At 38.3% G+C, this 13120-nt stretch overlaps 1 protein-coding gene across 1 annotated transcript in view; it reads right to left on the bottom strand.

Moving 5' to 3' along the window:
• LOC149217111 (adrenodoxin-like protein 2, mitochondrial) overlaps positions 1-9931 on the bottom strand; it is a 50620-nt gene extending 40689 nt beyond the window's left edge. Inside the window, exons 1-5 of the mRNA XM_089390136.1 lie at positions 9765-9931; positions 9456-9640; positions 9217-9241; positions 8948-9012; positions 8749-8834 (exon numbers count right to left, since the gene is read on the bottom strand). Coding sequence (XP_089246262.1) covers positions 8749-8834; positions 8948-9012; positions 9217-9241; positions 9456-9558 — 279 coding nt within the window. The 5' untranslated portion in view covers positions 9559-9640; positions 9765-9931. The remainder of the gene's footprint in view (positions 1-8748; positions 8835-8947; positions 9013-9216; positions 9242-9455; positions 9641-9764) is intronic.
• Between the last annotated feature and the right edge of the window lie 3189 nt (positions 9932-13120).

The raw sequence follows: 13120 nt of genomic DNA on the forward strand, positions 1-13120 counted from the left end.
ATACTCACATCATACCTTTGAATCTCCAAAAGCATCTTCCATACCCAATAGTAACATAATTTTTCAAAATATGCAACTCGCAAATCAATACCCCAACAATTGCTACATATCAACAAAGAGCAAAACTTGAGATTTCCAAATTTGACATTAACGAGAAATACAATGTTGCACAATTCAATAAAGCAAAGGCATATTTAGAGATTTACGGTATCGACAATGACAGTGAAAAGACCAGGCATGCATCCATGCAAATGGAAGGCAAAACATATAATTGGTATATGTGGTGGAAGAAAACAACACATGCTATCAATTGGAAGAAATGCAAAAATGCATTCTTTAAGAGGTTCCAAGGAGTCAAAGAAGAGTTCTTCTCGATAATCACCAAGCTACAACAAAAAGGAGATGTGGATGAATATACTAGAGAATGGGAAACATTGGCTACACGAGTACCTGGGTTATCATAAACTCGCCTTATTCAATCATACATTATAGAACTCAAATCACACCCTCCCGAATGAGCTTAAGCTCCATGACATCACTGCTATAGAAGAAGCGAGACAAAAAGAAAAAGCAGCAGAAAAGAAGCTCGAAAGAATACAACTGCCAAAAGTTGAAAGAGTATATTCGACACAGATTTCCCTAAACTACTAACGTGGATAATACAAAGTATGATCCACCGCAGCTACGTGAAAGAGAAAAAACTAATTTGGAAATGCAAAGAATGAAAGAGGTCAAGTTCAAACGTTCTGGTGAAAAATGGGATTCTAAACATGTGTTAAAAGAAAAGAGGCCAAGAACCTGTGTACATGTGAAGCAACCAATGATTCAGATAGTGAAGAATTAGACACAGAAGAAGTTGAAGATTCTCCACAGTTTTCTCTATAATTGGATAATGAGAATATTCCGCAAGTGTCATTATCAGCTATGACAGGTATATCTCAGCCCCAGACATTAAAGTGAAAAGGACATATCAAAAAAAGCAATGTAATGGTTCTAATATATGTCGACAACACCCACAATTTGGAAATGCAAAGAATGAAAAAGGGCAAGTTCAAACATTGTGGTGAAAAATGGGATTCTAAACATGTGTTAAAGGAAAAGAGACCAAGAACCTGTATACATGCGAAGCAACCAATGATTCTGATAGTGAAGAATCAGAGATAGAAGAAGTTGAATATTCTCCACAATTTTCTCTAGAATCGGATAACGAGAATATTCTGCAAGTGTCATTATCGGCCATGACAGGGATATCTAAGCCCCAGACATTAAAGTGAAAAGGACATATCAAAAAGAGCAATGTAATGGTTCTAATATATGTCAGCAGCACCCATAATTTTTTGGACTCAAATATGGCAAAAAGGCTCAACATCTTCACATATCCAATGCCTGATATGAAAGTGATGGTGGTTGATGGAAAGAAAATCGAAAAAGTAGGGAAATGTCGTAAGGTCAAATTGCAAATTCAGGGCTACAATCAAGAATCTCCATTCTACATTGTACCACTAAGACGAGTGGATGTTGTCCTAGGTATCCAATGGCTACAAACCCTAGGCACTTACTCTGCCAACTATCAAAATCAGTTTATAAAGCTCAAATGGGAGGGGCAGAAATACAACTTATATGGTTTTCAACATCCTCAAAATCAAATTGTATCATCCTATCATATGATGAAGCTGATCCAAAAAGGAGCACCAACTTATGTAGCGCAGTATTATCAAATGAAAATGTTGGCTTCGAAATTGGTTAGCAAAGAACCACTTGAAGTTTAAGAACTGATTCAAAAACACAAAAAGGTGTTCCAAGATCTTCCAATGAAGATGCCCCCTGAAAGAGAAATTGAGCACCTAATCGAAGTTAAATCAAGGTCAAACCCTGTCAACATCAAGCCGTATAGGTATCCACATCAAAAAATTTAAATCGAAAGATTAGTCCAAGATCTTTTAAAGTGTGGAATCATCACAAAAAATTGTCTTCAAAATTGGACTTGAGATCGAGACACTACCAAATCAGAATAAGGCTAGAGGACATAGCAAAGACTGCCTTTTGAACGCATGAAGGTCATTATGAATTTAAGGTAATTCCTTTCAGATTAACTAATGCTCCAACAACCTTTTAGGCTACCATGAATGAGATATTCCATCCATATCTAAGGAAGTTTGTGTTAGTATTCTTTGATGACATTCTAATTTATAGTAAAACATGGAAGGAGCATCTACAACATATGGAACAAGTTCTCACTATATTAGAAGAACATCAATTTTATGCAAAGATATCCAAGTGCACCTTTGTAAATGAAGAGGTAGAGTACCTTGGACACATAAGATCCAAGGAAGGAGTAAAATCATATCCTAATAAGATCAAAGTTATAAAAGAATGGCCCGGACCAGTTAACGTCTCCAAATTAAGAGGATTCTTGGGGTTGACAAGATATTATCGAAGGTTTATTCGAAACTATGCTCATGTATCTGCACCCTTAACAAACCTTTTGAAAAAGAACTCTTTTCAATGGGATGATAAGGCAAAAAAGTGTTTTGAAGACTTAAAGGAAATTATGTCCAATGCACTTGTACTAGAAACTCCAGAATTTTCAAAGCCTTCTGTAATTGAATGCAACACTTCAAGTTTTGGAATAGGAGCAGTATTGATGCAGGATGATCATCCAATTGCGTTCAAAAGCAGGAAGCTCAATAAGCGAGAATGTCTCAAGTCTAAATACAACAAGTAAATCATCGTCATTATGTATGCATTAACTAAGTGGAGGAAATATCTTTTGGGAAGTAAGTCCTTAATACGAACAAACCATAATAGTCTTCAGCGCCTCCTCCAACAGAAAACACTCTCTACAGAACAACAAAAATGGATCAAAAAATTGTCGCCTTCGACATGGATATATTAAATAAGAAAGGGAAAGACAACGTAGATGCTCTGTCCAAGAAAGACGAAGAATCATCATTTCTTGTAATTCCGGTTGTAGTTCGAGAATGGCTTAATGAAATACGAAGTGAGTATGCAAAAGATCCAAAAATAAGTGCTATAGTCAATAACCCTCCTCAAAATTCAAATTTTGAATGGATAAACAATATTTTATGGTACAAGGGAAGACTTCACCTAAGTCCAAAAATACCAAATTTAAATCCAAAGTTCTCAAGGAGTCCCAAGCTTCACTGTCAGCGGGACATGTAGGTTTCTTTAAAACCTACTATAATGCACGCCAATCATTTTTCTGGAAAGGAATGAATAATGAAATTCAAAGATATGTAGCAGTGTGATCAATGCCAGAGAAATAAGAATGAGGACATTATGACGCCTAATCTGCTCCATCCCCTAAATATTCCAAACCAAAAGTGGGAAGACATATCAATGGATTTTATTGAAGGGCTACCCATGTCTGATGGCAAAAGACAAAATTCTCGTAGTACTCGACAAACTCACCAAGTATGCACACACACTTCATACGAATGAAGAAATCAGACTAAACAAAACAATCGTTGAGATGATTTGCAAGAATGTCTACAAACTACACGTGTTTCCCAAAGTCATTGTTAGTGATAGAGAGTCGAGACCAAATTCAAAGTCAATTTCTGGAAGAAATTTCAAATATATAAGAACCTACCTCAACATGAGCTCAGCATACCATCCTCAAATAGACAGTCATACAGAAGTTGTCAATAAATGTTTAGAATCCTACCTATGTTGTTATGCAACAGACAAACAAAATAAGTGGGCTCAATGGTTACATCTCGCCGAATTGTGGTACCAATTCCACTTACCACACACTTCAGCGAAAATGACCCAATTTCAAGCTCTTTACGATTATGAACCTCCTAAATGGAAGGATCTTGCCATTATCGAAACAAAACTTCCAATAGTTAAAGATCAATTAGAAGAAACCCAAAAAGTCTTCCAAGCAATAAAGGTAAATCTAAATATTGCAATAAATCTTATGAAGTGGCAAGCTGACCAAAACAGAATAGAAAGGGAATTTGAAGTTGGAGAATGGGTATTTGTTAAACTTCAACCTTACAAGCAATTGTCCTTGAAACAAAAGGGAAAAAACAAATTGGCATCAAAGTTCTATGGACCTTATCAGATTATCAAAAAGATCAGCCAAGTAGCATATAGTTTAAGCCTTCTTGATAAAAGTCGTGTTCACAATGTCTTCCATGTATCTTGCCTTAAAAAGGCACTTGGAAAACACCAAGCAGCACAAACAACACTTATGGCATTAGATGACGACGGGAAGATCATTTTAGAACTAGGAGTCATCATCGTCAGGGAAAAGAAGTTGCGATCACGAGTAATCAAAGAGCACCTGATTAAGTGGAAGGACCTACCAGAAGAAGCTTCTTGGGAGACTGAAGCATTCCATCAGCAACATCCTTCGTTACCTATGCTTTTAGGACAAAGCATTCTTTCGAGAGGAAGGCAATGTTATGTAATAATTTATTGTATAAATTTATTTAACTTAATTTCTTAACTAAAGGGCACGATCAAAGATCCTACCCCCTCATGTAATGTCTCTTGGGTACTCATCACCAAGGCAAACTCAGTGTCAAATCTGGAGATAAACTTGTCCACCTTTGCTGAAGTTGCAACTCCCTGCTTCTTATTATTCTTGTTGGGACATTGAACAGCATAGTGACCCATCTTCCCACAAGCAAAGCATTTCACTTTGCTCATGTCCCCATCTTCACACAAGCAAAGCATTTCACTTTGCTCATGTCCTTCTCCCTTGCCTTTTGCTTCCCTTTCTCCTGCTTCTCTCCACTAGAATACCCCTTCTTGGCCTTCTTCTTGCCCTTCGCTGCAACGTCAACATTCTCCTCTGCTCCCCCACCACTCTTACTACCCGCCTTGGCACTCCTGGATGAAATTGTCCCACATCCTCCTCCAGTCTAGAAAGTGCTCTCTGGCACAAATGCCATGTATTAATCCATCCCATTTCTCAGTGAACCCATCTAAAGAAATCCTAACCAACTGGTCCTCTGTGATAACCTCTCCCACGGCAACCAACTCATCCTTCACCTACAAGATCCTAGTGAGGTTTGAGATTACATTGTTGGTCTTGGTCATCTTCGTGGTTCTTAGCTTTTGCCTTAACACCATCTTCCTGTTCACATTAGAACTCTAGTGCAATGTGACAAGAGACTCCCACATCTCGCAGGAAAACTTCATTACTGTCACATGAGGGAATAGATGATCTTTGATGGTGTCAAGGATGATCCTCTTTGCTTTTACATTCTTCTTGTTGAACTCATTCAATTGAACAAGATTTGCAGGAGGTTATACAGGATTCTCCACAATGTCCCATACCTCCAACTCCTCAAACAAAAGCGCCATTCTCTCCTTCCAAGGGCCAAAATTATCAGCCCTGACAATTTGTCCTCTACACTCAACATTGTTGCCATGACCTTCCCAACCAACAAATGGAGCAAATATGTGAACTAATAACCTTCCTCCCTATTAACTGCTAAAGCCTTTGGGTTTCTGGAAAGGTTTTATTAGTCCTATTCACTATTAGCAGAGGGGTTTAATGCTTGCTATTCTTGTATCAATTGTCACAAAAATCTCTAGTCTGACCCCTCTTTGGCTTTGATACCATATAGAAAAATTTAATGATTTGCACCCTTACCCAGTTTACAAATTTTGCAAGTTATGAAGCCTAACCCACATGTTTTGGCATACTGAAATAAACATTTATGCATTCATTTAGAACATTTAAAGAGTGCTTTTACTAATATTTTTGCACAACTGAAACTAGAGAAATACTAGCAAGCACATACACAATTTGACACTCTTATTTTTGGTCAAATTGACCCTGGAAAAACCCCACAACCTCTTGGGGAAAACCATATTTGGAAGGAGGTTATTATTTGCTTCTTGAAGGAAAAAATTTACAACAAAATTTCAAGAGAAAGTCCAACTTATCTCATCCCTTAGAATTTCTTCACAGAGGGTTATTTTAAGATTGAGTTTTTTGGGTTGATATAATCTTTCTCATAGTCCTTTACTCCATCAAAAAAACAAGAACAAGGAATTAAATTGAAGGAACAACAAACACTTCAAAAATTTGACAAGTTTCTCCACTGGGAATGGCACTCTTGTTGCAAACTTCTCTACCCAAAATAGCTCAGAAAAGACTCCCAAAAATTTTGTTGTAGGATACACAAGTTGCCCAAAATTTGCGCAGATTAGGCCCAAGATTCTCAGCCTTATACAGCTAACTGTAGGGTGAGAAATATGTTTCCAGTATGTTGCCTCTCCTCCAAAATGAGATACGACCTAATTGTTGAAAGTTATCTGGTTGCTCCTTAGAGATTCCAGCTTCCTACTCCAAAGCTTAGACTTAGCGTTTTGAGATTCGAACCCTTGCTCTCTTGTTCTCTTTGTTGTACGATTTCTTCACACAAAACCCTTCCTCCTTTCTCAAGTTGCTCTTTCTTCTCTCAATCTTCTCATGAGATCGAATGAGCAAATTATGGTCTCCTTTCTCCTTTTGTTTGCTTGGGGGAAAACCCTAGGAAGGATGGTTGTGATTTAATCTTGAGATCTTATATTGGAGGTCTAAGATTAATTCTCAAGATTTGGACCTCTCATACATTGGCCCCATTTTTTAATGAGTTCCTAGTACTTTATAATGTCTTTTCTCCTCAATCATTTTTCTCTCATAAAGTGAACTTAAAACATAAAGTCACTTTAATTTTAAAAAGTGTTAACGTACTTTTTCCTCATAAAGTGATTTTATAACACAAGTCACTTTAATAATAAAGTACATAAAACATTAAAAGTACATTTTCCCCTCATGACTTAATTATAATACCTCAAGTCCACCATAAAAGTTATTAAAGTGTCTTCTTAAGCCTAAAGACCAAAAAAGACGGTAGGAAACACTTCCTTGGTACCCTCCTTAATTTTTCAACACTTGGTTGAGTCCTACTTGAATGAAATGAGACCAAGAAGGAAATTTGTCTTATGTTGTATGAGCTACAACTTACAGTTAAGAACTTGAACAACAGATTGGGGCATGTTAAATTTCACTTTGGCATTCCCTGGACCCCTAGATACTCTCCCAATAGCGAAAAAGGGTCGATAGCTATGGACGCTTAAGATTCTTCCAAGTTCAAATGATGAGTTCTTATCAATCTAGTTTCTTCAGTTGTCTATATTCAATTTTGTTTTTTAGACTAGATTCTATATCGAGCTGCCTAGGCTTTTAGAATGGTTTTGTGGTTGTTTTACTGGACTTTAAAAACTTGTGTAAGTGCTACAAAAATTAAAGTTCAATCATTGGTCTAGTTTCCCAAGTGGTAAACAAGGATAGACATCAAATTGCTTTAATGTTTCTCTTCCAAATTTGAAAGAGAGTTTTTAGCTTACGATATATATATATATATATATATATATATATATATAGAGAGAGAGAGAGAGAGAGAGAGAGAGAGAGAGTGATTTTACTCAACAAGGTCATTGAAATATTTTACTTATGACCCACATTGTCCACATTAAAATGTTTTTTTCTATTAACATATTTCAAGTTCGAATGATGAGTTCTTATCAGTCTAGTTTCTTCAGTTGTTTATATTCAATTTTGTTTTTTAGACTAGATTCTAGATTGGACTACCTAGGCTTTTAGAATGGTTTTGTGGTTATTTTACTGGACTTTAAAAACCTGTGTGAGTGCTACAAAAATGGCAGTTCAATCATTGGTCTAGTTTCCCAAGTTGTAAATAAGGATAGACATCAAATTGCTTTGATGTTTCTCTTCAAAATTTGAAATAGAAATTTTAACTATATATATATATATATATATATAGAGAGAGAGAGAGAGAGAGAGAGAGATTTTACTCAACATGGCCATTGAAATATTTTATTTATGACCCACATTGTCCACATTAAAATGTTTTTTTGTTATTAACATATTTTCAAGTACATGTCCTATCATACTGGGAAGTAGGAAAAAACATCTATAAATGGGATAGAATCTCTCTAAACACACATACATTGAATTATTTTTGTTATTAGTTTTTTTTTTTAAATGCTACATGTCAACTCCATATTAAGCATTTAAGGAATTACAAATCTCCCTCATATCTTGAATTACAAAGCACCTATAATGTTACTTAATATGGGTATTGAAATATTTTATTTATGGCTAATATATATATAACACCACATGTCAAGTGAACGCAAAATAAATTACATTTCTCCGCCATACTAGACTATAATATCAATATTATGTTTGGAGGTCACATCTCAAGTCTATGTTAAATATTGAATGAATTACACATCTCCCTCGTAATAAAAAGTAGAAATCAAATTAGACATTTTTTTAACTTTTAATTACTTTATCTCTTGTAAAATTCAGATGGAAATTGAAGTATTCTCTTTATGGCCAACATTGAAAGCTTTTTTTTGTTATTACTATTTTTCAATTTATTAATGTAAGTATTACTTTTATTTTATATCTCTATATAAAGTTGATATAAAATTAAGGTGAAATTTGAAAGTTTTTTTTGTTATTACTATTTTTCAATTTATTAATGTAAGAATTACTTTTATTTTATCTCTCTATGTAAAGTTGATATGAAATTAAGGTTAAAATTGAAATATTTTGTTATTGAAAGATTTTTTTTGTTATTACTATTTTTTATTTTTTAATGCAAGTATTATAGAACATCTTCCCTATACTAGGCTATAGAGTGACTCGTGGCACAAACATTCAAATAACAAAAGAATTATACCACTTACTTGTCCTAGATAGCCCATAAGTTTCAAATGCCTGGGTGAATCCTCCAAACCTCTAAAGGGAACCAGAACTTGAGAACCCGTCTTAGCTGCACATTGATAAAAACAGTGAGCAACAATGCCTAAAGCCATACTGCGAAAAAAGCACAAACTGTGTACAAACAGAGACATTATTGACACTACAACAAATGATGCGATATACCAAGTTGATGCACAATATATCGACCGAGGAAGCCCGTGGCTCCAAAGACGGTTGCAATGATACCGCTGACACAATGAATCACAGATGATCATTAGTTAGGGTATCTACTTCAACATCTCACCGATTATGGAAATCGCTTTTATTACAAAGGAAATCCAACTGCCATTTCCATGTTTAGTTTTCACTGTTTGACCATCAGCATATATTGAATTGATGTTTAGCCTTCATAGACCATCTATGGATACCATCTAGTGGGCTTAGAGGAAAACCTGACAGATGATCTCCCTCCGATTCCTGTGCGAATAAGATGCCCATTATCAGTCAGCGATGACGCACACCGTGAATGGTCGAACTTGTATTCTTGAGAAAAACATTATCCATTCAATACAAAAGCATAAATTAACCTTGGATTTAAAACTTCAGAAATGGATCATGCAATTGGCGAATTTACAAGATTCATGCAGCCTAAGAGTTCCCCTTTTAAAGCAACCAAAAAAAAAAAACTTACCAGATGAAGCTCCCTGAACAGGTAAAGCATACCGCAGTCCCACAAAACCATTACCAGCCGAGAGAGGGCGAAGCTGGGCGGCCCGCTTCGCAGCGGCCTGCATTATGACGAGCTACCCTTTCCGTTAAAGAGGATCGATCAATCTTCACCGAAAGCACCTCCTCTGCCCTAACCCTAACCCTAACCTGAACAGCACACAATTATTTGCAAGCATGTCAATTGTGCCTCGCAAGAAAAAAAAATCATTTATACAAATGTCGAAATCGATGGAATGCACCCAATACAATAAATGCAACTATCAACGAATACCCAGCCGATTGACCACAGTTGCAAGAAGGTGGATTGAAGCATTTGTCATCGCTACGCGGCTGGGCACAAAACCACTGTTAAAATGTCGGAATCCTCCATCAAAATAGCGAATTAAGAACACACATAATACCCGGGAAATATTTTATATTCCGGGAAGATGTAGAGGAGTTCGAACCTGTAAATTTGTGAAGGGGCATGCGAACTTCAGAAATAAGATGAATTGTTTCAAGGTTTGGGACCTCCGAAACCCTAAGTCGTGACAAAGGGAAAAGGTATTCCGTTGCTCACTTTTCAAGGTGAGAATCGAGAATGTGTGCTGATAATGGAAGGAACAACATTTACGTTGTCGAAGATATTAACGAAAGCCCATGCGAGCGTGGAATATTATAGATTTTACAGAAAGTTCCACCATTGCGGATAATGAAAATGAAATTTTAACTTTTCAAGGCAAAAGGTTAGATAAATAAATTGAACCAGTTTGCCAAGCTAGGTTATTGGTTCAAATTCGGTGGAGTTGTTGGGGTTATTTCGGTTGAAAGTTTGAGTTATCTTCCTAACATTACGGAAAATGGGGGAGAACTACCACGAAAAGAAAAAGGATAAAAATAAAATTTGAATTTCAACTTATTATAAAGTTTTTTTTTTGGTTATATGAAGTGGTGATTTATTGAAGTAATTTTGGTTGGGTAAGGAATCCTATTCATTAGGTATCATTATAATTTAAGAGTATATTTTTTTTTTTCTCGGTAAAGACTAAATCTATTAAGAGAAATCAATATGGTACAAACAGGAAAGGCAAAAGACTGTCAGACCGGAAATGATAGATACATCAACCTCGGTCCCGGAAGAGAGATACAATCACAGAGCTACAGGAAAGACAAAAGTCCGACAGACCGGAAATGATATATTCATCAACCTCGGTCTCGGAAGGAAGAAACAAACTCTGCTACACCTGAAGATTCGATAGCAAAAACTAACTGTCAGGCTGTTACCCCAGCGGGACAGTGATTACACCACAATGTTTTTTCCCTTTCTTTTTGTTAACTTTTGTCCAGCCCTCATGAGGAGGATGGGCAAGAACAACTTGGAGACTGGAGTTCTCTATCATTGGGGACTCCTTCTCTGAATCAGAGGAGGAAGTCTCATGGGGACGTTTCTGGGAATTTGCTGAGACATGGGTGTGCTCCATATTGTTCGTGGGCGGATCCATCGTCTACGGCATCTGATCTGGTTCTGACTTTTTTTCCTCCTTTTCCATACTTGGAACCTTTTCCATACTAGGGGGGCTGGAGCTTCCGGTTGGCGAAGGTGGGCAGGGAGCCCAACGCTTGGGCTTAGTATTAACAAAGAGGCCCTTTTTTGCTCTTGCTGACAGCGATGGGCAAGAGATATGTAGGTGCCCTGTTTGGTGACAATGACGGCATCTGAAGGCAGTGTTCTCGTACTCTAAAAACTGGGTCCAGATAGCGTCCTTGATCTTGAGATTGATGTACTCTGGCAATCCCTTACTTAAATCAAGCTCCACACAAACTCTGGCGTATGTATAGAGACCCTGCCTCTCTCTCTGGTAGTCTCCCTTCCAAAAGCTACCCAGGGCATTGCCTATTTGCCTGTATACTTCTGTACGCCACAGGTGAACTGGGAGATTTGGAAGCCTGATCCATACCGGAGCCTTGGTGATGACTGCTGAAGCTGGATCAAAGTCGGGAAACCATGGAGTTAGGAAGAGACCAGCTGAACCCATGAACCAAGGGCCTTCGTCTAGGGCATTGTAGCAATGCTCTAGGTCATCGAACAGCACTATGAAATATCCTTTTGCACAGAAATAAACCTTACAACGATCCGTCCAGTTGTCTTTGATCCAGTCATAAAGATCCTGTGAGCACGGCCAGAGCCCATTGAATCTGCAGATGATGGCTCTTTCATCAAATTTCTGGGTTTCGTCTTCAAGATCAGGGTAGGAGATTTCAACTGATGGGATCTCCTCCACTTTGTCAACCAAAAAGGGCTTGGGTGAAGTCTGTATTGGTGGCTCTGTCTTTTCAGTCTGCTTGCCATGGACTGCATCTTTGTACGAAAAAACCTTTGCTGAGGAAGGCTCCCCCCCAGCTCCTCCTCTAAGACGAAGGGAAAGGATAATAGATGCATCTTTCTCAATGCCGTAAGAAGAAATAGGAAAGAGATCCTCAAGATGTTTACCTTGGTAGAGAAGCCGTTGGTCTGCCGAAGGGATTCCCAATTTGATGTCCAATGCATGCTTGAGATTCCGCACTAGATCCGCCTGGCAAACCCATTGAAGCATAGTTTTTCCTGAAAGAAGCCTGATTTGAATCTGGAAAGCTGCGGATGAATCTGAAGGCCCTTTTCCCCAACCGATCTGAGGAGCGGGAAGGCAGATGCCTTGATAGAGTTTCGAATCCGGCCTTGGTCTAGTGTGCAGGGGCGGCATGCATCTGATTAGTGTCTTCCCTTCTTTTCTGGACGCGCTGGTCCGAGGATAGGCTAAGGGAGCCGCACGATTTTCCTTGTCCACTGCTTCAGCAGTCGAAAGGGGGCTGCTCCGTCGCGCCGTGGAAGCAGGGGACGGGGCCATGTTTTCCGGGAGCTCTCCGATAAGAGGATAGCATGCTCTTCTAGATCTACAACCCCAGTGATCATGGCAAGGAGATCTTGAGTACCTGCCGATGAGTGAAGACCCCATGATCTTTGCCCAGATCTCTTCAATCCGTTCGCGGTCGGAGCGATTTGTGACCCAACGGCGGCCTGGGGCCTGGAAGCATCAAAGCTGGGGTTCGAGCCAGTGAAAATGGCGTGGCCTTGTTGCTGATCTGCAGCAGAGAGACAGCCCCGGAGTCTATGCTCCGATTAAGTTAAATATATTAATAACTTATGACTTAATAAGTGTCAAAAAGTTAGAAAACTTACATAAGTTGTAGTCTTAGTAACAACGCTGGAGGAGGATAGTGCCAGAGCGGCAGAGCTCGTAGAAGAGGACAGGTTCTGACCCAACAGACAAGAAACGCGGGGTCCAGCGGGACCCCATCTTACAAACAGGCAATGATGCACAAGGAGAAAGCTGCACTGGACGAAGTGCAGATATCAGGGTCTGAGAAGTCAGGAAAGGAGGAACCGACAAACAAAGGAAAGCTAAAAAGTGAGGGCAAAAACACCCCAAAACAAAAGGAAATTATTGGCAGTAACAGTACTGAGAACAGAGACAAGGAGAACCCTCTCCCTGAGGATGAACGAGCACAGAAAAACGGGCCTGAGAATGAAAGATCAGGAGACAAGGAGGATCTAAACCCTGACAAGGCAGAACAGAAAGAAACAACGACGGAGAACAAAAAGAAAGCTAC

This window comes from Pinus tabuliformis, chromosome 1_1 (genome assembly GCF_031772625.1).
Source record: "Pinus tabuliformis cultivar Carrire ecotype Pingquan chromosome 1_1, CPIR1, whole genome shotgun sequence".
In the NCBI taxonomy this organism is placed as follows: domain Eukaryota; kingdom Viridiplantae; phylum Streptophyta; class Pinopsida; order Pinales; family Pinaceae; genus Pinus; species Pinus tabuliformis.